At 38.0% G+C, this 27,184-nt stretch overlaps 2 protein-coding genes across 13 annotated transcripts in view; one reads left to right on the top strand and one right to left on the bottom strand.

Annotated features, from left to right (window-relative positions):
- SMC4 (structural maintenance of chromosomes 4) overlaps positions 1 to 9,623 on the bottom strand; it is a 36,663-nt gene extending 27,040 nt beyond the window's left edge. Inside the window, exons 1-5 of one of the 3 annotated variants that reach the window (XM_050779900.1) lie at positions 9,528 to 9,623; positions 8,324 to 8,464; positions 7,236 to 7,414; positions 6,431 to 6,622; positions 4,767 to 4,943 (exon numbers count right to left, since the gene is read on the bottom strand). In XM_050779900.1, the coding sequence (XP_050635857.1) occupies positions 4,767 to 4,943; positions 6,431 to 6,622; positions 7,236 to 7,414; positions 8,324 to 8,459 (684 nt within the window). In that variant the 5' untranslated portion in view covers positions 8,460 to 8,464; positions 9,528 to 9,623. The remainder of the gene's footprint in view (positions 1 to 4,766; positions 4,944 to 6,430; positions 6,623 to 7,235; positions 7,415 to 8,323; positions 8,465 to 9,527) is intronic. The other 2 variants (XM_050779901.1, XM_050779902.1) reach the window with 2 other exon arrangements.
- A 409-nt stretch (positions 9,624 to 10,032) lies between these two features.
- The window catches only part of IFT80 (intraflagellar transport 80), a 133,819-nt gene continuing 116,667 nt past the window's right edge, over positions 10,033 to 27,184 (top strand). For 4 of the 10 annotated variants that reach the window (XR_007723393.1, XR_007723394.1, XM_050779909.1 and 1 more), the window contains exons 1-3: positions 10,044 to 10,154; positions 16,461 to 16,552; positions 26,625 to 26,709. Coding sequence is in view for 7 of the 10 variants with exons in the window: in XM_050779909.1 (XP_050635866.1) it covers positions 26,671 to 26,709 (39 nt within the window). In the remaining 3 variants the exon portion in view is untranslated. Of the gene's footprint in view, positions 10,239 to 16,460; positions 16,553 to 25,003; positions 25,136 to 26,624; positions 26,722 to 27,184 lie in introns of those variants that run through there. The other 6 variants (XM_050779907.1, XM_050779904.1, XM_050779906.1 and 3 more) reach the window with 6 other exon arrangements.

The raw sequence follows: 27,184 nt of genomic DNA, 5'->3' as shown, positions 1-27,184 counted from the left end.
CTGGGACTTTTCTTGTTGCTCTATTCTTTGATGTCCTTTGCCTGCCCTACCACTTGCTACCATTTCCAATCTTCCTTCTTCATTTGTGCCATCTCCTATGTAATCTGTAGACTGACAGTCTGTGCCTAAAGGATTCCTCCTTATTTCTTCAGAAAACTTACATAACTCATGTAAAATCATAGAATATAGTTTTAATTTAGGGCAATAAGCTCAATAAATTTCAGAAATAATTTTAAAACATCAACCTGAATTTAAAGTCATATCAAGGTTCAATCCTAATTTTTTTTTTTTTTGAGACGGAGTCTCGTTCTGTCGCGAGGCTGGAGTGCAGTGGCCGGATCTCAGCTCACTGCAAGCTCCGCCTCCCGGGTTCACGCCATTCTCCTGCCTCAGCCTCCCGAGTAGCTGGGACTACAGGAGCCCGCCACCTTGCCCGGCTAGTTTTTTTTTGTATTTTTAGTAGAGACGGGGTTTCACCATGTTAGCCAGGATGGTCTCAATCTCCTGACCTTGTGATCCGCCCGTCTCAGCCTCCCAAAGTGCTACAATACTATTACCTGACGCTGACAAAGTTTTACATGTTCCCAGTGTTATCTCTATTTGCTGTCGCTTAAAGCATATGAAACAAGGTCTTAAATGCTTTTTTCCCCCCACTGTTATTTACTACAAACTTCCTATGTTTTAAATTACATTCTTACTATATAAAAGACACTAAGCAACTGTGGAAAAGATCAAGTATGGTTTTTAAGAGTTACACAAAAAGAGCAAACATGCTCCAAGAGTACATTTACCATATCAACAGCTTAAATCTTAATTTATGGAACACTTTGAGTGGCAAACCAGGAATTATGATCCAGTTATACCATTCTTTGAGAATCAATTTACAGAAATACAGCTTAAAAATCTAAGAGGAATGAATAGGTATGATGCCCTTTATCCTTATTCAAATGTAATCCAAATTTTAGCAAGTGTAAACTACAGAAAACTCAAACAGTACATAGCTATAACAAAGTTTTGTTGTCCTAGTAAAGCCTCAATTATTCTTCTATTTTTATGTATAATTACTATGAAGGGGGGTTTCAATGATTCTTACGGCAAATATGAGTGTTTGCATAAAAATTAAATGGCCTAAAATTACTGGGGTTTAAGTTTTGATCATATTTTTGATCAAAATCTTGATCATATTTTTATTTTCTATATCTTTTATTATATTATACTATAAATTACTGTTCTTTATCTTCCTCTAGTACATTTTACTCTAATTTGATCTTTGTAAGCTACCAGAGGCCAAGAAACTAAACCACCAAGGTTAGTATCTTTCTAAAATAAAACAGAAAGAGTAATTTGTTCGTAGTTGGACTTCTTGATATCTATTTCTGGTTGGCTAGAGGATGCTTCCTTGCTGCTCCCCACCACCTCCACCCTACTTGTGGATATTGAATACCTTTGGAAAACTGAGGTATTACCGAAAAAACTAAAAATTTCTTTTGATATTATAGCATAAGCTCATTTCTACAGACTAAGAGACTAGAATCCAAGTAGTTTATGTGATAAGCTTAAAAGAAGTACATTGGAAGAGATGGTTAGGCAACAACTCAGACCTAAGTTAATTAAATCTTCAAATTACAAAATAATTTAAAAACAAACAAACAAACAAAAAAACCTTTGCTATTATTTATTTAGAGACAAGGTCTCACTCTGTCACCCAGGCTGGAGTGCAGTGGTACAATGTTGGCTCACTGCAACCTCTGCCTCCTGGGTTCAAGCAATCCTCCTACCTCAGCCTCCTGAGTAGCTGGGACTATAGGAGTGTGTAACCAAGCCCAGCTACTTTTTGTATTTTCTGTGGAGACATAGTTTCACCATGTTGCTTAGGCTGGTCTCAAACTCCTGGGTTCAAGTGATCTGCCTGCCTCAGCTTTCCAAAGTACTGGGATTATACGTATGAGCTAACGTGCCCAGCCTGGTTTTTCAAACTTTAGATTTTGTAATGTGAAGACAAAAACATATGAAATTGAAAACTTTGACAAAATTAAAGTTGTGCTAATAGTTGTAACTTTTGAGGATTTACAAAAATATTCCTGAGGCAGCAATCATTAATACAACTTTTTAGTAAAAACATTAACCATTCTTCTACCCCTGAATGGAGCAAAAGCACCCCTAATTTATAAGTCATAGTTACCCAAGAAATGCTATACAGAGCTAATAAAACTCTACTTGTATGGACTTATAGTTATTACAACGGGACCAAGGTTCCCAAAGTAGATATATATAAAAGGAAATGTACAATTATAAAAAACACAATGGTCAATCATAACTAAAACTTTGTGAGGGCATGTATGTGTCTTTAAGGACAAGAAACAAGGTTTAGCCATCTTTATATTACTTATAGCATCTTAGCATAGTGCCTTAAAAGGAATTCATTTGAATGGCCAATTAATGAAATTTTTAATGGATTCAAGTAATAAAAATGCCTACTTGAAAAATTTGCTAAGCCAATATATTAACACTGAGAAATTTTACTCTTAGGAAATTCTAGAAAATTTGGTTCTTTTAAATCTTAAAAATAAACGTTTACTTTTACTAAATTTAGATTACTTTTGCTGTTAATCACTATTACTGGCCAAAGAGTCTACATGTTTTATTCCAAGTAATGATTTAGGTCTTGGATGTTGATACTACGATGCTGTTTCCAATTTCTCAGCCTCCCAAATCAGTTTTTAAGATAGATGTTATTCAGTAAAAGAGAAGGTAATACAAATCACATTTTTACTTACCATCAAATGCTTTATATTGCCAGTTAGGAGTATGAGATTTTCATAAGCGACTCAAAAAAAAAAAATCCATAGAAACCATTGCCATTTTCCCTCAGTTTTAATTGGGCACTCACTATTAGTTCTACTGTAGTCCAGTCCCTGTTTCTTATTCCTAACAGGTGAGTTTCTAAGGTTCTTATCTGTAAATTTAATTGAGTCAAACTGAATCTATTAACTTGGAACATTTACCTTGGTATTATCTGGGAAGAAATGTTTTTAAAACAACTGTAAAGATCACAATAAAAAGGTTCAGATTATCATGTGGACAAATTGGCTTTAGCATCCCATATACTTCAGAAGCACAAATGTAATATAAACTTGACAATTTATAAATTATTTACTCCCTTGGGACAATATTACATTAGCTTCCTTTATTACTGAATTATGTACAGAGATGCTGTACAGGGGAAAAAAAAATATCCTCAGAAGGGTTAAAATGCAGTGTATTTTGATGAATCTTTGCATAAATGTAAAACTCTGATTATCCCAGGACGACGGTAAAAGATGATTAAGCAAAAGATACACGTTAAGTATAATTTCCTGCAAATTGGTATCATCATCAAATTTAGCATTATATAGGGACATAGCTTATTATCCATAATTAACCAAACCAAGTCCCAGAATATGAAAGTCAATAAAACAGTTCAATTTGATTTTAAAAACACACAAAATCCTTTAATGCCACATTCTATAAATTCAAATCTTGTTTAGAAATACATCTGCAATTAATTTCCTCAACATTAATTTTTAAACAAGTTTAGGTTGAAGTATTGCAAATATACTGTGCCTGGTAATAAAAGATACTAAAAAAGGTTATCCTAGAATGATACTGATTTACCTTGTATACTACGAATGTCTAAAAGTAATAATTTTTAAAAACAATTGAAGAATAAAGACTAAAATGGAAACAGAGGCTAATATTTTATAAGTTTGTTACTAGGAACATCCAGTCACCCTAACAAAACTTTTAGCATCAAATCAAAATTCCCTACTTATTTCAGTCATTTCTGCATCACAAAATAGTTTTGCTTTTATTATTATGCTTCGGTGATTCCTGATGGAACACAGGAAAAGAAGATACCCTAGAATCAAACAGGAACTTGACAAAGCCATGGTTTTACCCTTTTTTTTTTTTTTTCAAAAAATTCTGAATTTTGAGGACAGGGAAAAAAAGATAGGGGATTTTTCTTACCAAGCCCTGCTGGTAGAATATACTTTTACTTAAAGAAAACAGGGTTTCTAATAAAAATCAGCTTGGCACAGGTACTTAATTTTTACATCTCTTTAAAAGGACTTGCTCTGTAACAGCTGTGATACTTAAGAATGTAATATCAAAGTTCCTTTCTTTCACTAGTCGTGGTTCCACCAAGTCAGTCATTTTCAACGAAACAAAAACCAATGAGTAAAGGTTCAGTTAACCATCCGAAGTGTTACAAAGATTACATTAACTAGGTGCTCAGGTAAATCGAACACCAATTGTACCGATTTTTTCAGTTTTTGGTTATATATCAGAAAAGAATAAAACAAGAACAAAGGAAAAGGATAGATTATTAAAAAATAATACATTTCATTTAAAATGTTACCTTAAAGGGAAATACAAACAATGGATAAAATAGTTGCTATATCCCTGTCACACTGAAGCAGCACAGTAATATTGGTGTTTAATACATATTTCACTACGCCAATATTTACGTGCTGCTAGAGTGGAACAAGTATGTCAGTTCATCCAAACATAAAATGAACATCTGATGATGAAAACATAGTTTTGAATGAATTTCCTTAAATTTCTAGAGCAGCAAATAATGATTCGCATCTTGACTGTAGTATGTAAACCATGATGTGCTGCTACAGTACTTTAAGGCCTCAAAAATACAGGATTCATCCAACCTAACTTTATAGAAAAAAAAGTAACAAGAATAAGATAATCTTGGAAGTCTTTAATAAACTTACCTGTAAAATTAAAAATCTATTATGGTCCAAGTCAATTCCATGGCTTCGAAGAAGATTTCCAACATCCTTAAATGTCTTTTTCTTTCCACTTATGTGATAGACAGAAGTATTATCTCTGTAGGCCGTTCTTGATACATAGAAATTACTGTTCGGAATGACTTCATAATCATCCCCTTCCTGTTTTGAGGAAAAACAAAACCAGAAAACAATTGTTGGTATTAAGTCATAGGCCTACTTCAAAATTCACTCATTTCATACTGAAACTAATTCTATGGATTAAAAACTTCAATTGAACACGCACACAAACTGCCAGTAGTTCTCAATAATAACTCGGCTTAGCAAAGAATTGATAGTTTTCCATGCTGCTTGGTCTTTCTCAAAGATCATAAAAACCAAGAAGCCAAACCAACCAGCCAACGAAAAAACCCACCTCCAAACAAGCCTAAAAACACTTATGATTCAGAAGAGGTAGACAAGATTCCTACCATATTCAAAACTCACACAAATTATTAACATGTTGACAGATTTAAAAAGCTGCAGCTTTTAAAAATGATGATTCAAAGAAAAAGGAAGGAAGGTAGTAACGGGGTGATACAGTTTAGTTTTTTTGTGTGGGAGGGTAAAGAGTGTGCCATTAATTTAAAGTAAAAAGCATCACAAAATAACAACTAAATTCCCTAGGTTTTCTTTTAAACAAACAAGATGTAAAAAAAAAAAATCAATTGCAAATCTACTTTAACACTCACTTTCCCTTACCCTTAAAAGTTCTGTCATACTGAAGCAATGGCTTCTAAAATTTAGATAAATCAAATGTAATTAATAGGCAATGGAATAAAATCTGATTTACCGGCAATCTATTTTCCAACCCAACTTGTACAATAGAAAACACAAAAGAAACCAAATTAAAATAGATGATTCTGTGTAATTAAAGCACTTTGTACTTTTTTAAAAAAAAGGAAAACAAAATTCAAAAGCCAAATCACCTCCCAATTTCATTATGTAATTAGTTTTCTATATTTTTAGGTTCCATCGAGTCATTTTTGAACAATTAATTTCCTACATTAATTATTAAACAGAAGCAAAAGTATCAACAGGTAAATAATCTAGACATTTTACCTGTAATTGTCTCTATTTCTAGAAAACAAACATTAGCTTGCCCTTCCCCCATCTCAAAAGGACTTAATCACAGCAGTAGTCAAACTGAAGCAAAGCTCCTTCATATCATAGATACTCAGGGGCCACTAACATTAAAGTTAAAATGCATTGAAATAATAAAGATGGTAAAACCAGCCAATTGCCATATTTTCAAGTTTAGCTAATTTATTCTAAAGCAACCAAAATATAACTTTAAAAATGAACCCAATATTTATAGTAAAATAATGCCTATTTAGTACTCGGGATCCTAAAACTGCTCAATGTTTTTATTCCAAAAAGGATTACTATGAATAATTTGTAATTCATTTCTTTAGCTAAAAATTTAATATTTTAAAAGGCACCACCACCACTCCCCCAAAATAAAACATGGTCAGAGGTAATGAAACCAATACTTTCTGCTATAATTACATACAAATTTCTTAAAGTCAAAAATAATAAAATATGCAATGCATTTAAGTCCATTTGCCTTGCTTGAACTTGTCAATTACTAAACAGTAAAAATCCCTTACCTTATCAATTATCTTTTGAAAATGAACTTCTACGGTACAACTCTGAATGTCCTTGTGTTCATCAGAATTATGTATTAATACTGAGAGTTTTTTAGATCTTATTTTTTGTGCTCGATAGCCAAACACAAAAAGCATAGAATCAATAACATTGGATTTGCCACTGCCATTTGGCCCGATAATACAGGAAAAGCGCTGCATTAAAAAAACAAAAACAAAACAAGTAAAAGTTCATAAGGTCAAGCTAATACTACTGATTTTAACTTAAACCGTTCGGTTTTTTTACTTTACTTGCAGTTAAAAACTGCAAGTATTTAAAAGTTTTTATTGCTAATCACGGACATACAACTTGAGTTTTCTTACATCAAGTTCTCCTCTCTTAAAAGTTTCAACATTTAATAAGAATGCTCTAATTCTAACGCAGACGTTTTAGAAAACTCATTTTATAGTTAAATTATCTAAGGGTTCCAACGAAAGCTTTAAGAAAAAAAATTATCTAAGGGAAAATACTATTTCAAACAAAAACACCGACTCCATTCAATAGAAAACTTTACAGCTAGAGGTACCAAAGATAACCAGATAAACAAAAGATAATTTAAGTGTTAAAATCATATGAAACGTGTGTGCGTGTGCGAGAGAGAGAGAGAGAGAGAGAGAGAGAGAGAGAGAAAGAGAAAGAATGGCTATCACGATAAACAGGGAGTGAGTGAATTTTAGGATAGTTACAAAGCTGAAACATCTTGTAAATACGTTATTACCTTACAATAGGTATTTAAAAGTTATAAAATAGTTATTTCCATACAAATACCTTATGGAAAGGTCCCAGAATTTTCTCCCCAGCATAGGATTTGAAGTTCTGGTTTACAATATGAGTTATCATAAGCCGAGGAGCTCCAGCTTCATTGGTCATTGCTGGAGGCGGGGGAGGAGGAATGCTATTCAAAATCTCTTCTAAACTTCTATTATCAAGCTCCTCACTTGCAGTCTCTAAGTCAGTGAAAGGAAAGGAAAAGGAAGGCAAACGGGGGAAAAGCCTACATTAGTGCAATTAGTTCGGAGAACTAATGACTGCCCATCTTTAAAAGTAGGGGATGGAGGGATGTTATTTATGAAACTTAGGAGTCTGTATTTTCCACTTAAATATGTTATTATCTTAAACTCATGGGGGCGACTAAACCTTCAGCTTGATTTTATTAAAATTCTTGAAAGAAATGCCACCAGTCACAAAATTCTATATACCTATACCTCTTAAGAGTCAAAACACTACATCATAGAGCTAATCTGGGAAAACCGTAACAAGCTACTTCCTGCTGTCTATCCTAAACGGGAGGTTAAATCCTAAGGCTCTAGATCCAATTATCCGTACCGCTGAGCACCTCGAACCTTCATTTTGGAAACTCATGAACTTCAGCGACACTGCCACGAGAGTTTAATAACGTCACCCAACTCCTGGACTCACAAAAGCTACAGTGGTTTCAAATAAATTACCGTCTTTTCTTTAAAGGCAATCTAAGACCACGGAGGTGAGGTTAGGGTCAAGAAACTTTTCATCATGTTCACAGTCATATTGATTGTCTCTGGGAAAAAAATCCACTTGCTCTTGATTGACCGTCTCGATTTTAGCGGAAATACAATAAAGACGTCTATACCATTCCACAGGTCACAAACAAAAATTCACAACTGAACCGGTTTGCTCGCCCCCATCCCTTCCAGCGCCGTTACACCAAAATTGCACGGGAGTCTTATCTCAAAGTTGCCAAATGGCTCTCCTAAGCCTCTACGGGACCGACACCGGATCTTCAGACTTCAACCCCGCAGCCTCTAGCCCGCGCTCAACAACCCCAGCCAGCCTCGGGCTGGGCGCGCGTTCCTGAGTCGTCGCGGCGGGTCACTCACCTGCGGCGGTGGCTGGGCTCTCCGCGCGGCCGGACGGCGGCTCAGGCTCCGTGTCGCTGCTGGCGCCGTCAGGGGACGGCGGCGGCCCTTCCTCTCTGCGCCGGGCAGTGGAGGGCTGGGTGCCTTTACGGGGCATGGTTGCTGGGGCCGAGGGAGAGCCGGGAGCAAGTGAGCCCGCGGGCTGCTACACCGCGCCCGCCCCACCCGGGGAAACCTCGGTCCACCGGCTTCCATGAGCCCCGCTTAACACCCCGCTTAGAGGCAGTGGGAGTTCGGGAAGGGAGCCATCGAAAGACACCAGTGGCAAGAAGGCAGGACTGGTTTCTTAACAAGACCTATGTAAGTGAGAAAAACTAGAGGTGCCTGAGGATCAATCAAGGACTGAGCAACTGCTTATTTATTTTTTTAAAAGCCCTCCACCCGTCCGCCCATAGTATAAGCGTGTAATACTCGCTAACGCATTTCTAACGGAGGAACTCCCATACGCCGGCATTTCCGGACATTCCCACGCTCTCGGCGCCAGGGATGCAAGCGCACCGACAGGGAGAAACGAGTTCGTGTCAGGGTCAGGATCCCGCGGCTAACAACTCTCTCTAGAACGGTGAGGACTTAACTGGCGACTCGCCGCCCGCTTTCGTCTGCCCGCCTTTTAGCTCCCGGTGCCGTTGACGGCCCGAAGCATAACGAGGTCTCCCTCCTCTCCGCGATCCGACCGCTAAGGGCGAAGGCTGGAACCAACCACTAACAACTTCAAGTCGGACGCTGGCAGCGCTTGCTAATTTTGGGGTGGCAAGAGTTTGTCTCTCCAGCTCCCCGGGCGGAGTCCCGTTGGACAGTAAACCATGAAAGGTCACCAGCGAAGGCTGAGACCCGGTGACTAGTCCCTTGGCAGAAGAGAGAGGGGTAGGGGGAGACGCCCTTTCCCAGATAGAGACTAGGATTTTTTAAAGAAGAGATCTGCGAGGCTCGGGGCCTCCCCAAGACGTCTGAGTAGCTTGGAAAAGTGGCGCCCGGGAGTTGCGCGCGGGAGCCCGGGCCGCCCGGGAGCGGCCGAGGGGGGAGGGGTGACAGCAAGAGAAATCTCCCAGCGGCAGCCTCAGCCCGGACTTCGTCGCTCCGGCTCAAGGCCTCTATTTTCCAGGCGCTCGCGGACAAGGCAGGAAGTAAGAGCGTGACAACCTGACCAGGAAGAGAAGTACTTTACCTGCGAGACAGTCCGCTCAGACCAAAGCTGGAAACGGTTGTGTAGTATCCACCTCTCTGCTCCTACCGGTGTTTCGGCTCCGGGTCCTTCACTCGAAAATGGCGCCTAAAATACAAACTCGAACGGAAATTCGTTACAAATGCGCGCAATGATTTCTGGGATCCACTAATTTGAAAAAAAGTGCGGCGATTACCACCGCCATCTTATGGTCGCTCCTGCGCATGCGCGAGCTCCTGGCGTGACCTACGCGGTAGAAGTTTCTACTAAGTGAAAAGGAAGAGCGAGGGATTGTTTTCTCTGTGGTCTACAACAGCAGCACTATTATTAAAAATATTTGGAAAAACAACCTGGCAAGTTTTGAAAAATAGTTTTTTGAAAAGGGTAGGGTTCCGCTCACAGCGGGAGGCGGGGCTCAGTGGTCCAGAAACGCCTCTTCAGAAGAGGGCGGGCTCACCGAGAGGCGGGGTCTCTGGCCCACTCGGATGACGTGCCGCGTAAAAGTATCGCGGGAAGAGGAAGGGAGCGTAACTCTAAGAAGTCACTATGGTGACGGGGAGGTCGGGAGGCTTCTTGGTAACTGGTACCAGGTATTTCAGAGCAATCGCCACCGCTTTCCTGGAACTTGAGGTAACTCTCTTCACCTCTGGACCTGGTGGGAAAAGGGTTTGGAAGTTGTAGGCGTCACTGGATCCCATCTTTCTTGTTTTGAAGGTGTGTGCTTCGTGGAGCATCATTTTCTGTCTCCCTGGCGGCAGCGAGGCTCTGGGTGTAGCTTTTGAGATGAGAAGGAGGAAGCCCTGAATTTGAAGGGAGTAGAGAGACAACTAGAAGAAGACCTGGATTAGTGATAGCTTAGTCCACATGTGAATAGCTCAATAACGATTTTCGAGTTACTGCTTTTTAGATCATTGTTGTTACTAGTGAAAGGTTTCGGTCTTTTAAAATAGTTTGACTAAAAGGCTCTTTAATGGAAAAAACGACTCGCCAGTGTTCTGGTTATTTTTATGAGGAAATTATCGATCAGCAAATATTCCCTAAGTAGCTTTTGTATACATTGCACTAGATATGACATAATTAGGATTAGTAAGCAAGTTTGGCAATTCCTGTTCCCCGAGAACAGGAATTTTAGTTTTAGTGGGTTTTTAACCTGAGGTCTGTGGATCTGGTGGTAGGTGATTGGGTTTCACAGTTCATAACTCGCCTAACATTGTATACATAATTCTATGTGCATTTTTTTGGGAAGTTAGTTTTCCTACAGCTTTAATCAGAATCTCATACTTGCTCCTAATTCCCTGCATTGTTAAAGAGCCACCATCTCATTTGACTATCTCCAGTATTCATGCAACAACTCTTAAGTACTTGACATTGAGAACTACTAGCCTCTTTTTTTTTTTTCTTCAACTTTTGCTTACTTAGGGTCTGGCATGTTAAAGCACCAAAAAATCTGCCTTCTGAATGAATTTACATGATCACTCTAAATATATTATGGTTCTTCTCTCGAAAAGCATGAAGTCAGGTTCAGTGATTCTCAAAAAGGCGTGGAGAGCCACGGCCCTCCCAACCAATTGTAAGAATTTGGTGAGGTTGGGAGGCTGGTGTGTTTTAAATAAGCATAGACTCAATATCGTGATATATCTTTATGTTTGAAGTTAAAAACTATTGTTTTCATAAACTATAGAAATAAAGCTTAATGAAAAAAAGTTTTTTGACTGGTAAGCATACCAAGAAGATATAAGGATTATCTTTGAGAGCTTCTGGAATTTTTGCATTTCCAAAGGTTGTAAAACACTACAAAACCTGAGTTGGAGAGGTATCAACTATGCGGATCACCTGAGGTTGGGAGTTCGAGACCAGCCTGACCAACATGGAGAAACCCCGTCTCTACTAAAAATAAAAAATTAGCCGGACACGGTGGAGCATGCCTGTAATCCCAGCTACTAGGGAGGCTGAGGCAGGAGAATCGCTTGAATCCGGGAAGTGGAGGTTGCGGTGAGCCGAGATAGCGCTTTTGCACTCCAGCCTGGGCAACAAAAGCGAAACAGCGTCTCAAAAAAAAAAAAAAAAGTATAGACCAAATTGAGTGGTGTATTTGGGGGAACAGAGCACATTGTAGTGGAAAGATGTAATATAGAAAACAGAATCGTAAGTTCCGTCATTTTTTAGGTATATGCTTGACAGTTTCCTCCTTTTGTCAATCTTGAGAGTATTTATTTATGAAACTAGCATATAATACCTGTCTCATCATACTGTTTATGATTGTTCATCTAGCACATATTCCATAAGGATTTGATTTTGCTGTGTTTATGACACTGAACTTATTAAAGTATGCTAAGGACGAATACTGGGATATCAAGTTAGAGGAAGGGTAGCTTCTGAAGGATCTTGAAAACCAAGTCAAGGATGTTAGATACGATATGGAGGAAACGGCTTTTAGAACAATTCTGAGCCAAGGAATGACTTGGTAAATATAGGAAGAATAATTAACAGTAGTTATGTGGGATGTGTTAATGGGGAAAGAAAATGAGATCAGTCTAGGTTTTCGTTAAGATTGTTACTATATAACAATAAGTGAGAAGTGCCTACACAGTAGGATGGAAAAAAATCTGGAGTCATTTTGGGGGAAAAATCTATAGCTTTTGTAAATTGTCATGGTTCAGAGTATAAACCCTTGAAGTCAGTCATGTACTATTCTTTGTGTATCCTTGAATTAGTGATAAGGTATAGGAAGAACGATAAGTCACAGAAACATAGTTTTGATAAATAAACTGACCGATGGCCTTAAATTTAATTGAACCTAACTATTGCCCACTCAGAAATTTTGAAAAGGGGCATAAACCAGGTTGTATAATGAGAAAACATAACAAACAGCTACAGAGTAGACTTAAATCTGGAGATTTATATATACCACAAAAATAAGACATTCAGAATAAGTATAATTTTTGAGACGATATTAGAGTCACAAGAAATAAAGACTTTTGGTTGATTGTTGCCAATATTTTGGACATCTCATGAAATTAACAGAGTTTAATTACAAAGAGAAGCTAGCCTACCTGGAAAAGACTGGGTTACAATCATTTTGGAAAGTATTGCTATAACCAGGTCTTATCTTCCTAGTCTAAAATAATCTGCCAGTTATCTCTATTTGCAATTTCAGGCAGTCTTAGAAGGAAAACCTCACTTTTTACATTAGAAAAAAATTATACCCCACAGGAAGAAATACGTTCGAAGAGAAAAATTGGAATTACAGTCTTAATTTTCAATTCTTTAAGTGCAAGGTTTTTTCATCATTTTAATAATACGTGTTTTGTTTGCCTTCTCATGTCATAACATTTCAGAAAGGCTGAAATTAGATTTCTCAGTAAATATTTTAAAAGATTAAGTTTGTAATTGTAAATATTTAGATAAATTAGATATTAACTAATATGATTTTATGTAAGTATTGTATAAATATTTAGATTATATTGTTCAAGATTAATAGATATAGACACAGTGCAGATAGAAGTGAATATTCCTCCTGATAATATAAGCCCCTTGGTATATTAATGTTACAGAAACACACATAACTTATCACCAAAAACCCAGGAAGCTAGAAGGCAGAACAGCTCTTTTTTGGAAATGTTATATTGAAAGATAAGTATGTTTTTATTCTGTATGTTGGAATTCTGGAAAGATATATTCAACAAGCAGTAGAGGTACAGAGTATGGCTTAAGAGAGAAAATAAAATGGGTAGTGTTATAAGAATAACTGGAACACTAAAATAGGTTAGGTTTTTAAGATTGTAAGTGGAGAGAAGTTAGCACCAGACCAAGGATATTAAGAAAATGTTCATTTTTAGAATATAAGAAGAAATAATTACAGTAATATCTAGGATAGGACCCTCTTGGTTACAAGTGACAGAAAACCCAATCCAAATTGTCTTGAGAAAAAACAAATATTGTCTCCTATAACTAAAAAGTCAGGTGACTATAACTGGATTGAGGGTTCAGACAAAGACACAAGGGTTTGGTTTCTTTCCTTGCTTTGAACTCCACTGTGTTGGCAGTATTTTCAGGTTCCGTATGATAGTCTCTAGCACCTTTAGGTTCTCCCCTTGCTGTGGTAAGATAGCTACAGCAATTCCAGCCTCATATCTTCTAAAATTAAAATCCAAGGGGGAATGAGAGTTTCTTTTCCCCAGCATTGATTTGAATAAAAGTCCTGGGCCACCTGTGAAACAGTCTGTGCAAAGGGAATGGAATGCTCTAATTGGCTTAAGTCTGGGCCTCATGCCACATGGGCTAACAGTGAGGAAGTGGTTGTTGCAAAGAGAAATTCTTTTTAGGTAGGAAAAGAATGAATATACATATGCAGGGTGAAAAAACAACTTTCACAGGAAATACTAACATTTATTAAGTACTTACTATGTATAGGGTACTCTACTGGACACTTTACATACTTTATCTCATTTAGTCATTATAACTAATTTGTCAGGTAGGTATTATTAGCCTCATTTTACATTAGAAAGAAAGCAAAGTATAGTATCTTCATGAAGATAAGCCAGGTGAGAGTTTTAATAAGAAGGGATTCACGTGTGGAGAATGGTGATCTTATAAAAATATCATTTATTAGGGTTTTGTAGAAATGCAGAAATGCATAAAAATTGGGTCATAATCCCTTTCACTCAGATAATCCTATATTAAATATATAAATGGATAGATTAAAAAGTACTGTGAGCATTGTTAAAAACTTCAAACAGAACAGAAGTATATAAAATTAGAATTTAAAGCTTTCCTTCTCATCCCAGTGCCCCTACTCTTTTAGAGGTCTCCATTATTAAGTGTCTTGCATATCTTCCCAGAAAAATGTTTTGGTATCCACCAGCTTAAATATATCTCATTTTTTGTTTTCACAAAAGGAATTGAATTATATAATACAGCTGTATATCTTGCTTTTGTCATTTAACATAGACATCTTTCTATATCAATATGTACAAGTTCATCTCATTTTTAAAATAGTTTTTTTTTTTCTTTTTTGAGATGGAGTCTCACTCTGTCACCCAGGCTGGAGTGTAGTGACAATCTCGGCTCACTGCCACCTTCACCTCCCGAGTTCAAGTGCTTCTCTTGCCTCAGCCTCCTGAGTAGCTGGGATTACAGGCGCCTGCCACCACATCCAGCTAATTTTCGTTTTTGTTTGTTTGTTTGTTTTTGTTTTTGTAGAGATGGGGTTTCACTATGTTGGCTAGGCTGGTCTCAAACTCCTGACCTCAAGTGATCCACCCACCTCAGCCTCCCAATATGCTGGGATTACAGGTGTGAGCCACCATGTCCGCCAAAAATAGTGTTAAAACACAACCTTCAACTATATCAGCTATGTGATTTTTAAAAAATGTTAGTGGAATTAAAAGTGTGAATTAAAGGTGACTACATACTTTTAAATTTGTGAATCATATAGTTTAGTGGTTAGAATTTATTAGACCACCCCACAGAAGAATTATAAGTATAGCCAATAAGAATAATACTGAAGTATGGCTATTAATCATAGCTAGAATTTCAAGGAAACGTAAATACCACAGCATTTAGCAAATGCATACAGGAATTGAGATGGGGTGGGAGTTGAAGGTCTTCACTAATTAAACCACGGTTGTCCAACCCACGGCCCGTGGGCCACATGTGACCCAGAACGGCCTTGAATGCAGCCCAACACAAATTTGTAAACTTCCTTAAAACATTATGAGATTTTTTGTGATTTTTTTTTTCTTTAGCTCATCAGCTATCATTAATGTTAGTGTATTTTATGTGTGGCCCAAGACAATTCTTCCTCCAATGTGGCCTAGGGAAGCCGAAAGATTGGACACCCCTAATAAAGTAAACTACTGTACTGTTTCCTGTGGTTAAGCCTTTGAGTCTGTGCCTGAAAATGGTGAGCCTGCTTCTCTATCTTTTCTACCATGCAAGAGATCTCAGCTCAAGTCTGCAAGTTCTGTGATGGCACCAATCTGAATAAAAGGCTTGCCTTTCCGCTTTCTCCTTTCTCTATTGGAGAAGAGACACAGGAGTCTGGTCAGAGCTATCAATTTAGGGGACTGTTGATAAAATCTGTACTTCTTTTAATAGGACCTTGGTTAGTAATAAGCCAGCCTGCTGTCTCTATTAACTAGTATGCAAGTGACCCAAAGAAAACTTGGTATAAATATGCTTGTGATCTAGCTCTTAAATTTCTTATCTATCCTTGACATTCTTGTTCACTACTAGAGATATTTCTGCCACTTCTTATCTACAGGTACATTCTTGTTAACAAGTCATGGTCTCCCTGTTTATCACCTAAAATTTTTCTTATTGTTAGTGCTTTTACCTCTTAGTTTTATTTCCTAAATCTAATTCTTTTATTTTCTTTTTTAAAAACCATCTGTTTTACAGTTCAGTGACATTAAGTATATCCACAGTTGTGCCACTGTCACATGCATTCATTCATCTATCCATCCACAGAACTCTTTTCATCTTGCAGAACTCAAACTGTACTCATTGAACAATAACTCACTATTCTCCCTTCCCCTAGCCCCTGGCAGCCATCATTCTACTTTTTGTTTCTATGAATTTGACTGCTTTAGGTACCTTATATAAGTGGAATCATATAGTATTTGTCCTTTTTTACTAGCTTTTTTCAATTAGCATAATGCTTACTTAGGTCTAACTCTTAATTATATTTTCCTGATTTTAACTCTTCCATATTATAAACACATATATCCACACAGGGATGTAAAATCTATAAACATTTAAATTTCTAATTTTTGATAGTACTTACAGAGTTCTGTAATGAACAGATTTGAATATACAGTCTCAGACTATGATGGTTTGACATGATTTATATTGACTTTATGACGGTGTGAAAGGGAAGCACTTTTCAGTAGAAACTGTCTTTAAATTTTGAATTTTGATCTTTTTTTGGGCTAGCGATACATGATATGATGCTCTCTTGGGATGCCTGGCAGTGGGCAGCCCGCCACAACTCCCAGTCAACCACATGATCATGGCGTAAACAACTGGTAAGTTATAGTATGCAACTATAGGCTAATGTGAGTGTTCTAAGCATATTTAAGGTAGACTAGACTAAGCTATGATGTTTGGTATGTTACGTGTGTTAAATGTATTTTTGACTTAATGATATTTTCAACTTATGATGGGTTTCTTGGATGTAACCCCTTTGTAAATTGTTGAGGAGCATCTGTATATCTTGGTGTACATTCATATGTGTAGAGTGAATTCCTATGACTAGCAATTATTCCCAGTGTATATTGCTTATATGATACTTCCTTTGCATCAGTAGCTTCTAGTTTAAAAATATGGCATAGATCGTAGATTTGGCAGAGCCTTAGTTTTGTTAATATTTACCTGTGTTTCAGCTATAAGGAAGTGTAGAGAGGAAATAATTTGTTTTGTATAATGGGAAGAAGGACTCATAAGACATGGAATTCCCCAAACATAGGAAATGCAGCACCAATTGACCTACCCTTCAATAATGTATGGAAGTATCTGTTTCTCTGTACTGGCCAACTGGGTTTTGGGTATTTTGCATTTGGCCACTCGGAGAACAGAACAATGTATCTGGTTGTTTTAATTTTCATTTCTATAATTATAATTGAGGCTGGGCATTGCTTCTTGTTTCTGATTGCCCATAACCATCTTTATGTTTCTACGAACTGTGGATCTGTACATTTTAAAAAATAAAAGGTACCCTATTATCAGTGCCCTTGATCAAATGATTTCTAAGGGGACTGTGCTCTCTTAGTTTTCCTCTGTTTCCATGATATTGCTAATCTATCCCTGTCCACTGGGCCCTTTGCTTCCAAACTTGTTGTTTGCTTCCAAACATGCTAAGGTGTACCCTAATTTAAAAGGCCTTCATAGCTATAGCTATATTTCTTTCCTTTAACCCCTATACTTATATACTTTTTAACACACACACGTATATATATATACAGCATATTAATACACACACATACTACTACATCTATCTGTCTACACTTACAGATCTTTAACCTCTGCACTTATAAGCTGTGCCTACTGGCTTCATATTTTCTCCATTTGTTCATTGGACAAACGTTTACTGAACCCTTACTGTAAGGAAGGCATGGTTCTAGTTGCAGGGGATTTTTGGGTGCACAAAACAGACAAAAATTTCTGCCCTTATGGAGCTTACATCTTAGAAAGGGGCAACGGTAAGTAAAATACATAGTATGACAGACAGACGTAATAGGATATACAGAGAATGCTTTACTGAGAAGTGACTTTTGGGCAAAGATATAAAGAAGGAAAGGGGAGTAAGCCATACAGCTCTCAGGGGATAGGGATTCCAGGCAGGATATGGTAAATACAAAGGCCCTGAGGCAGGAGCATGCTTGAAAGAAAAGCATAGATGTCATTGTGGCTGGAGCAGTTTTAGTGAAAGTGGAGAGAAGCAGAAGATATTGTCAGAGAAATAATGGGTATATTACTCAGGGCTCTCTAGAGAAACAGAACCAACATGGGGTATATACTGCATATAAAAGTCATATTTACACCATATGGTAGTCTCTTAAGTGTGCAGTAGTAATATATCTAAGAAAAGAATGTACATAGCTTAATGAAAAACTACTGTATTGCTAAAAAATGCTGATACTCATCTGAGACTTCAGTGAGTCATAATGTTATTGTTGGCTGAGGATGTTGCCTGGATGTCAATGGCTGCTGACTGATTAGGATGGTGGTTGCTGAAGGTTGGGGTGGTTGTGGCAGTTTCTTAAAATAAAACAACAATAAAGTTTTCTGCCACCAGCTGCATTAGCACCTAACAAGAGAATCAGGATGTCATTTGAAACTTTGAAGCCAGGCATTAACTTGTCCTTTCTAATTGTGAAAGTCCTAGATGACATCATCTTGACTGTTTCATCTACACTGAAAACCTGTTGTTTAGTGGAACCACCTGATTTCATTAATTATCTTAACTAGATCTAGATAACTTGCTGTAGCATCTAAGTTAGCACTTGCTGCTTCACTTTTTGCCTTCATGTTATGGAGAAGGCTTGTCTCCTTAAATCTCATGAACCAAACCCTGCTAGCTTCAGACTTTTCTTCTTCAGCTTCCTCACTGAGATTTCTCAGCGTTCATAGAATAAAAGAGAATTAGGGCCTTGCTCTGGATTAGGCTTTGGCGTAAGGGAATGTTGTGGCTGCTTTGATCTTCTATTCAGACCACTAAAACTTTCTCTATATGAGCAATAAGGCAGTTTTACTTTCTTATCATTCGTGTTTTCATTGAAGTAGCACTTTCAATTTTTTTCAAGAACTTTCTCTTTGCATTCACAACTTGGCTGTTTGGCACAAGAGACCTAGCTTTTGGCTTCTCTGGGCTTCCAACATGCCTTCCTCACTAAGCTTCATCATTTCTAGCTTTGGATTTAAAGTGATAGACCCTTCTCTTGAATACTTAGAGGCCATTGTGAGGTTATTAATTCACCTAATTTCAATATTGTTGTGTCTCAGAGAATAGGGATGTCTGAGGAGAGGGATGGGGAAACGGCCGGAGGGTGGAGCAGTCAGAACACACACAACATTTATCCGTTAAGTTTGCCGTTTTACATGGTCATGCTTTGCGGTGCCCCAAAGCAATTAAAATAGTAACATCAAAAATCACTGATCACGGATCACTGTGGCTGATATAATAATAATGAAAATGTCTGAAATATTGCAAGAATTACCAAAATGTGATACAGAGACACAAAGTGAGCACATGCTGTTGGAAAAATGGTTGATAGACTTGCCCAAGGCAGGGTTATCACAAACCTTCAATGATATATGATATATTATATATAAGATAATATATAAGATATATATTGTATATACATATATTGCCCATATAAAATCATAAATACATAGATCTATCTGTCTGTATATAGAGGGAGAGTTTAGGAGTTGTCTCATGTGATTGTGGGAGCTGACAAGGATAAAATCTGTAGGGCAATGCTGTCCAGTAGGTTGGAAATTCAGATATGAGTTGATGTTGCAGTTTTGAGTCCAAAGGCTGGAAACTCAGAATTTCTGTGTTGTAGTCTGGAGGCAGAATTCCTTTTTTGTGGGGGAAACCTTGGTCTTTGTTCTTAAGGCCTTCAGCTGATTGAATGAAGCCTACCTACATTATGCAGGGTAATATGCCTTATTTAAAGTTAACTGGTTGAAAATGTTATACTCACCTGTAAAAAAATACCTTTACAGTAGTGTTCACCCAAACGACTGTGCACCATAATCTAGCCAAGTCGTCACATAAAATTAACCATCACAATGGAAATCCAGATTAATAAGGGCCTTGGACAACATTGTCAGAACTTTGTTTTCACTCTGGGTGAGATAGGAAGCCACTGAAGAGTGTTCAGCAGAAAAGTACCATGGTTTATTTAATCTAATTTATTTTTTTTAGAGACAGGGTCTCACTGTGTTGGCCAGGCTAGAGCTCAGCAGCATGGACATAGCTCAATGTAACTTTAAACTCCTGTGCTCAAGCAGTCCAACTGCTTCAGCATTCCCAAGTAGCTAGGACTACTGACATTCACCACCATGCCTGGCTAATTTTTTATTTTTTTGTAAAGAAGGGGTCTCACTATGTTGCCCAGGCTGGTCTTGAACTCCTGGCCTCAAGCAGTCTTCCTGCCTTGGTCTCCTAAAGTGCTGTGATCGCAGGCATGAGACATTGTACCTGGCTGTGGTTTATTTTAAATCAGTCACATTGGCTGTTGTGGTGAGCATACATTGTAGAGTGGCTCAGAGGCTAACTAGGAAGCTGTTGTAGTAATTCTGGTTAAGAGAACATGGCATCTTGGATTGCGGTCATAGTGGAGATGGTGAAATGTTTTACATTTTTAAGATAAAGCCAACAAATGTTTTTATTTACAAGTTGGATTTGGTTTATGAGAGAAGAGTAAATGATGACTCAAGTTTTTGGTGTATGTAACTGGAAGAATGGAATTGCCATTTACCAACATGGGTAAGAATGTGGGAGGAGCAAAGTTGGAGGGAAAATCGGGTTTGATTTGGATCTTTTTAAATTTGAAATGTCTGTTAGATATTCAAATAGAGTTGTCAAATAGATATAAAAGTCTGGGGTTCAGTGGAGAGATACGAACTAGAAATATGAAATTAATAGTTGTCACTATATGGTGAATATACTTACATTCATATTAAACCATAAAACTGGATGACTTCACCATGGCAGTGAGTGTAGATATAGAAGAGGTACAAGGACTGAGCCTACCATTTAAGGCTGGGGATATTAGGAGAAATTAACAGAAATTAACATTTGGTTATTTCCTCTGTAATTCTCTGTAGTTCCTTTCCCTCCTTAAACTGCTAGTGAAGTAAATGCCAACACCCTTATCAAGATTGAAAAGAAATCCCATTGAGTTCCATATGCTGCTAGAGGACTGCCCCTTTTTCCTTATGAAAGTCTGTATCACTACCGCCTAAGAGAGCAGTTCCAAGAAGGCTACAGTTTAAATCAATTAGCCACCTTTTCTCAAGAGACATTTGGGACTACTATGTCTTACCTTACATCCCTGTTTACCTCAGTCTCCACATTCAAGACTCTTAATTCCCTGTATTAGTTTGTTATTAGGATTAGCTGTTGATGACAGTAACTTAAATATGATGCAACTATTCTCTGTCACTTAAAACTTTGATGGTACAGGATTGATGTGATTTTCCACAAGGTCAGGAATCTTGGCTCTTTTTTATCTTGCTGTGTTATACATGGCCTTGATGGCATGGCATGGGGAGTGTCACTCTTTCAAGTTTTTATTTCAATTATGCTGTGATTTTATATAACTTTTTTTTTTTTTTTTTTTTTTTTTTATTTGAGACAGAGTCTTGCTCTGTCGCCCAGGCTAGAGTGCAGTGGTGCAATCTCGGCTCACTGCAACCTCCACCTCCTGGGCTCCAGCGATTCTCCTGCCTCAGCCTCCTGAGTAGCTGGGATTACAGGTGCCTGCCACCACGCCCGGCTAATTTTTTGTATTTTTAGTAGAGATGAGGTTTCACCATGTTAGCTAGGATGGTCTCCATCTCCTGACCTTGTGATCCACCTGCCTCAGCCTCTCAAAATGCTGGGATTACAAGCGTGAGCCACTGTGCCCAGCAATTTTATATAACGTTTATAAGAAGTAATGAAATGGGTTCCTTAGATAACTCACTGTGAAATTAGGCAACATGAACTTAGGTACTATTACTGTTGGGCTGTGTATCTGATGCAGGGCAGGCAAGCTCCAAAACGGGCTTAGCCCAGGAGTGTTCTTGGCGTGGCCCAAGAAAGAATTCAAGGGCAAGCTCGTGGTGTTATAGCAACTTTTATTGAAGCAATAGTGTACAGCAGCAGCAGAGGTACTGTTCCTTGTGGAGCAGGGCTACCCCATAGGCATTGTGCCCAGAGGAGCAGCTCAAAGGCACTTCTGCAGTCATATTTGTGCCCACTTTTAACTATATGCAAATTAAGAAGTGAGCTGTGCAGAAATTTCTGGAAAAACAGGTAACTTCCTGGTGTTACCATGGCAGTGGTAAACTGATACGGCACACTGATAGGCATGTCTTACAGAGAGGTGCTTTCACCCCTTCTGTGTTTTAGCCAGTACCCAATCTGGTCCTGTTTCTGAGCCCTGCCTCTGGAGTTGAGTCCTGTCTCTTACCTCATTTCTACCCCTCACAGAATATAAAATCCAGATTGGGCCAGTAGGTTGATGATATTATAATAGCCACTGTTGGTTTCAGTATTATTAATGCCTTGGGTGGCCACACCTAGTTTCAAGGGCAGCTAGGAAACATAGTGTTTGTTCTAGGTGGCCAGATGTACAGCGAAACTTCAGATTCCTATACCACAGAAGCAGGGATGAAGGCATATTGCACGATAGCCAGCTGTTTCTACCATCTCCAACCATCTATCTTAAACCATTAGTTCTTCACCATCTAAATTTTTTTAGACCTCACAGTGTGTCATTAGCCAAATCAGTGTCCTTAGCTTTTATTCTGAATGATCCCTTTACTCTCAAAGTCTAACCTAAATCTGGTTGTTTCCTAAGGAAACTGCTTTTCTTTTTTTTTTTTTTTGAGACAGAGTTTCACTCTTGTTGCCCAGGCTGGAGTGCAATGGTGAGATCTCGGCTCACCACAACCTCCACCTTCCGGGTTCGAGCAATTCTCCTGCCTCAGCCTCCCGAGTAGCTGGGATTACAGGCATGCACCACCATACCCGGCTAATTTTGTATTTTTAGTAGAGACAGGGTTTCTGCATGTTTGTCAGACTGGTCTCGAACTCACGACCTCAGGTGAGATCCGCCTGCCTCGGTCTCCCAAAGTGCTGGGATTACAGGCATGAGCCACCATGCCCATTGCTGGAAACTGCTTTTCTTACAGATCTCTCAAGTAGAAGCTATTTTGCCTCCCAAACTCCCATACGTCAGAGTCTTATCTCTTATTACTGTATCTGGACACTTGATTCTCTTTCTCCTTCCTCTCTAAAATCTCCTAGTCCCTTTGAAACAAGTCCTACCAGATTGAACCATTCTCTGCTGTGCTTTTATGCGGTCATCTGCATAGCTCTTTGCTCTTCCCTCATTCAATGAATATTTTAGCATCTGGCTAATTGTCCTTATCTCTACTACTCTCCTTGTCATTATCTTCAGCGATTTAAAATGTCCACAAATAAATCCCTGGCCTGTCAGTTCCTTGACCTCAGCCACCCACTTTAACAGTCATAACCCATCTTATTGTTACCCATATCTATACTGGCTCTAAAATCTGTTTTAAGTATCCCATTGTCTATCTCCACTTGTTTTTGCTAGTTAACTTCTTCTGGAATCTTAATGCTAACAATTCTAAAGACTCAGTAAGATTTCCAGGCCATTGAATCTACCACTTTTTCATGGTATCTTTGGCAATTTCATCTTATTCCATGGCTTTGAATATGATGTTTTTGCCGACAACCCTCAAGTTGATATCTAATTGATATATGCAACTCCAACTTCCCACTTGACTCCAGACTTAACTATATTATATCTCATTTCTCTTTAACTTTTCCATTGGGTTGTCTAATAGAAACCTTGTACTTAACATATCCAAGACAGAATGTTTGATATCACCCTTTCCAACCTGTTTCTCAGTCTTCCTCATTTCAATAAATGGCAACTCCATTCTACCTATTGAAACTTTATAGTCATTTTTTACTACTGTTTTTCTTTTTAATTTTTTGAGACTGAGTCTTGCTCTGATGCCCAGGCTGGAGTGCAGTAGTGCGATCTCGGCTCACTGCAACCTCCACCTCCCGGGTTGAAGCAATTCTCCTGCCTCAGCCTCCTGAGTAGCTGAGATTACAGACATGCGCCACCACGCCCAGCTAATTTCTGTATTTTTAGTAGAGACAGGATTTCACCATGTTGGCCAGGCTGTTCTCGAACTCCTCACCTCATGATACGCCCACTTCTGCCTCCCAGAGTGTTGGGATTACAGGCGTGAGCCACTGGGCCTGGCCACTACTGTTTTTCTTAAACTCAATTCACCAGCAAATCTTCTGGAATCTTTCCTCAAAATATATTTAGCATATGACTGCTTCATGCTGCTTATACTATTGCCTTGCTTGTCCTTCTTTATCTAAGTCACTTTCATTTCTCTTCTGGATTATTGAAATCCCAACTGGTCTTACTGCATCCAGTCTTATTCATTTTCCCTCTGTATAGGCTCTTTATTGTATACCATCCATCGCATCCATTTAAAATGTAAGTCAGTTCATATTGCTTATTTGCTCATAACCTCTCCACTGGCTTCTTGGTTCATTCAGAAGAAAAACTAAAGCTTTTATTATGACTTTCCAAGGCCCTGCATGTTGTGTCCCACCCTCTCCTTCCCTAATTTCCTGCCAGTCCCTCACTCATTTTATTTTAGGCATACTGGCCTTCATATTCTGACTTAACTTTAAAAGAATTACTGGCTGGTGTATTTAGAATAGTTTGTAGGGGTAAATGTAGGAATAGGAAGATCAATTTTGAGGCCACTGCAATAATCGAGGCAGGGGATGGTGGTGGCTTTGGATTATGATGGAGGTGCTGAGAAGTGACCAGATTTGCTGTGTATTTTAGTGGTTGGACTCAGATTTTGTTGCACATTTTTTCCTCTCAAGCCTCATAAATGTTGACCCATACTGGACCAAAAACAACTTATACTTGATTTTTAGTAGCAAAGACATAGTTGCTGCTACTTGCTCCCTATGTAAAGTTGCAAAGTTACCTATACCCTCAAAATTGTCTTTCTATTATCTAAACCCAGCCCCTGCCCCAATACCACTGGTTAGTCAGATCCTCGTGATCAGTCCCTTTAGGCAGATAAAAACACCTCAATGCAGCATTCAGGCAGTTCTGCACTTCCCCAAATTGGCTATGTTTTAACATTACTTTTCTTTTATTCCCTTATTCAATCCCACGTGAAAGTGCACATGTCATTCATACAGATGGACTCAGATAAATGGAATGTGTGAGGATGATCGTTAAGGGAGAACCTTCCCAGTGTTAGAATGCCATCGTCTTACTTTCTCTGATTCCTTGGCATGATGTTTCTGAATGGTTAGTGATTCCTTTCTTATAAAAACCATACTGCTTCTACTATTTATAGAGGATTATTATTTATTCTCGTGAGGAATTATCGTAATTATTAGGGATTTCGGCAGTTTTAGGTTTTCTGATGTAGAATCCATCATGTCTTTTAAGTTTCTGATTTTAATAGTATATTCAGTTTTTATGTGTATTTTGTTATCTATTGTGTTTTCATTTCCAGAAGCAAATATTTATCCGCCTTTCTTCTTTTAAAATCCTTATAAGCTGATTAAATTTCAATTATCGTGAAAAAGCAGCATTTCATAAAATGTTATTAGTCTTTTTTCCCCTGTCTAATCAGAGGGGACCTGATGGAAGAGGGAATTTGGAGGAAGGTGGAGAACTCCTAAAGACCAAAAAAGTGAACCTAGGAAGTGTTCCTAGGAGACATTGTATTTTAGCTCTGGCTGTGCTACACATAGTTTCATACTTTTGATATTCCACAGAAATCACCTTAAGAGAACTGGAAGAGAAAGAAGTGAAAAGAGTACTTTGAAATACAGCTTTATTTAGCACCTTGCTGGTCTAAAGGTTCTTGGATTCATGAGAATGAGAAATTATCTAAGGGAGGCCTACTGAATTCTCATCTATAGTCAGTACCTCCTTTGATGTAGTTAGCAGTAATTTTCAACTTAGTAAAGAGGATTGTTTCCCTTTAATTACACTTTCATTTGATTTATATTTGCCTATTTAGGTTAGTGATGCTACTCAGAAAGAATTCTGTAAATGTAAATCATACTCAGACAATTTAGCATTTTCTTGATTTCTAGCTTTTTTTTTGTGTACGACAACTATATTCATAGCAATGATTTGTGTCTTCTGATGATATGGCTATTTGGGGAATGTTATTCTTCTTTTCCTAAGTTTTTATTTGGCAATTACACTGTGATTTTTACATAACTTTTATAAGCAGTTTATTACCTCTTCCTTAAATAAGTCACCTATTTTTCACATTGTCACTGTAGTAACCGTAACTGTTGGGCAGTGTATCTGCCCCACTGCAGAATGTCAACCCCAGATTGGGCCACTAGATTTATGATGTTGTATTTTTCCACATGGATTCTAGAATTGTAGCTGAGCCAGTCAGACCTTGGATATTTATATCCAGTAGACAAGACCAAAATTGATTTGCAATTGAAGAGTTCCCAATTTGTGGAATTTTTTGATATGATCACAGGACATGGAAATTCTTTACCTGACCAGATTTACCTAGTGCTGTTCTGCGTAGGACTGTCTCAGGCAGGTTTAGAGGACTCCTGGGGTTCAGCCCAAGGCTCTCCATCATCCCTTGGTAGGATTGGCACACCAACTAGTTTTCTTTTTCTTTCCATGTACTTGATGTCAGAAGGACTGAAGGTGCTCCTTGCGGTGCAATGATGTTTTGTTTGCTTTTTGTGTGTGTACATATACATTTGTTTTTAATGCTGACTTTATATTTTCTCTCCTTTTATTTTTGCAGTAAATACAATCAAGTGGCATCTTAAATTTTTGCTGGAAGTGGAGTCATGAGACTGAAGATAACTCTTTTAAAAGAACCAAAGCATATCCTTTTAATGGTTGTAAATCTTATGGATTTTCTTAATTATAGTATTGTTAAAAGTTTCTCTATTTTATATTCTAGTTGAAGAATAGATGTTTTTTTAATTTCTTTAGTAGCTGTTTATCTAAATTGTTTTAAAATATTTAAGATCATGTGTTTTAGGTAATTCTCCAAAGTGAACCATTTGCTATAAATCTTACTTTCAAATTCTTATTGACATTTTTCTTATTTTACTTAAGTACTATACTTAAATACTTAAAAACCGGTTTTTGTTTACTTTAGTAGGGTCTTAAAAAGAAGCTTTTTTTGTTTTGTTTTTTTAGACGGAGTCTCACTTTGTTGCCCAAGCTCGAGTACAGTGGTGCAATCTCAGCTCACTGCAACCTCTACCTCCTGGGTTCAAGTGATTCTTCTGCCTCAGCCTCATGAGCAGCTCGGACTACAGGCACCCGCCAACATGCCTGGCTAATTTTTGTATT

The sequence above is a fragment of the Macaca thibetana genome, chromosome 2 (genome assembly GCF_024542745.1).
Source record: "Macaca thibetana thibetana isolate TM-01 chromosome 2, ASM2454274v1, whole genome shotgun sequence".
Classification (NCBI taxonomy): Eukaryota; Metazoa; Chordata; class Mammalia; order Primates; family Cercopithecidae; genus Macaca; species Macaca thibetana.
This window is presented reverse-complemented; position numbering and strand designations above follow the sequence as displayed.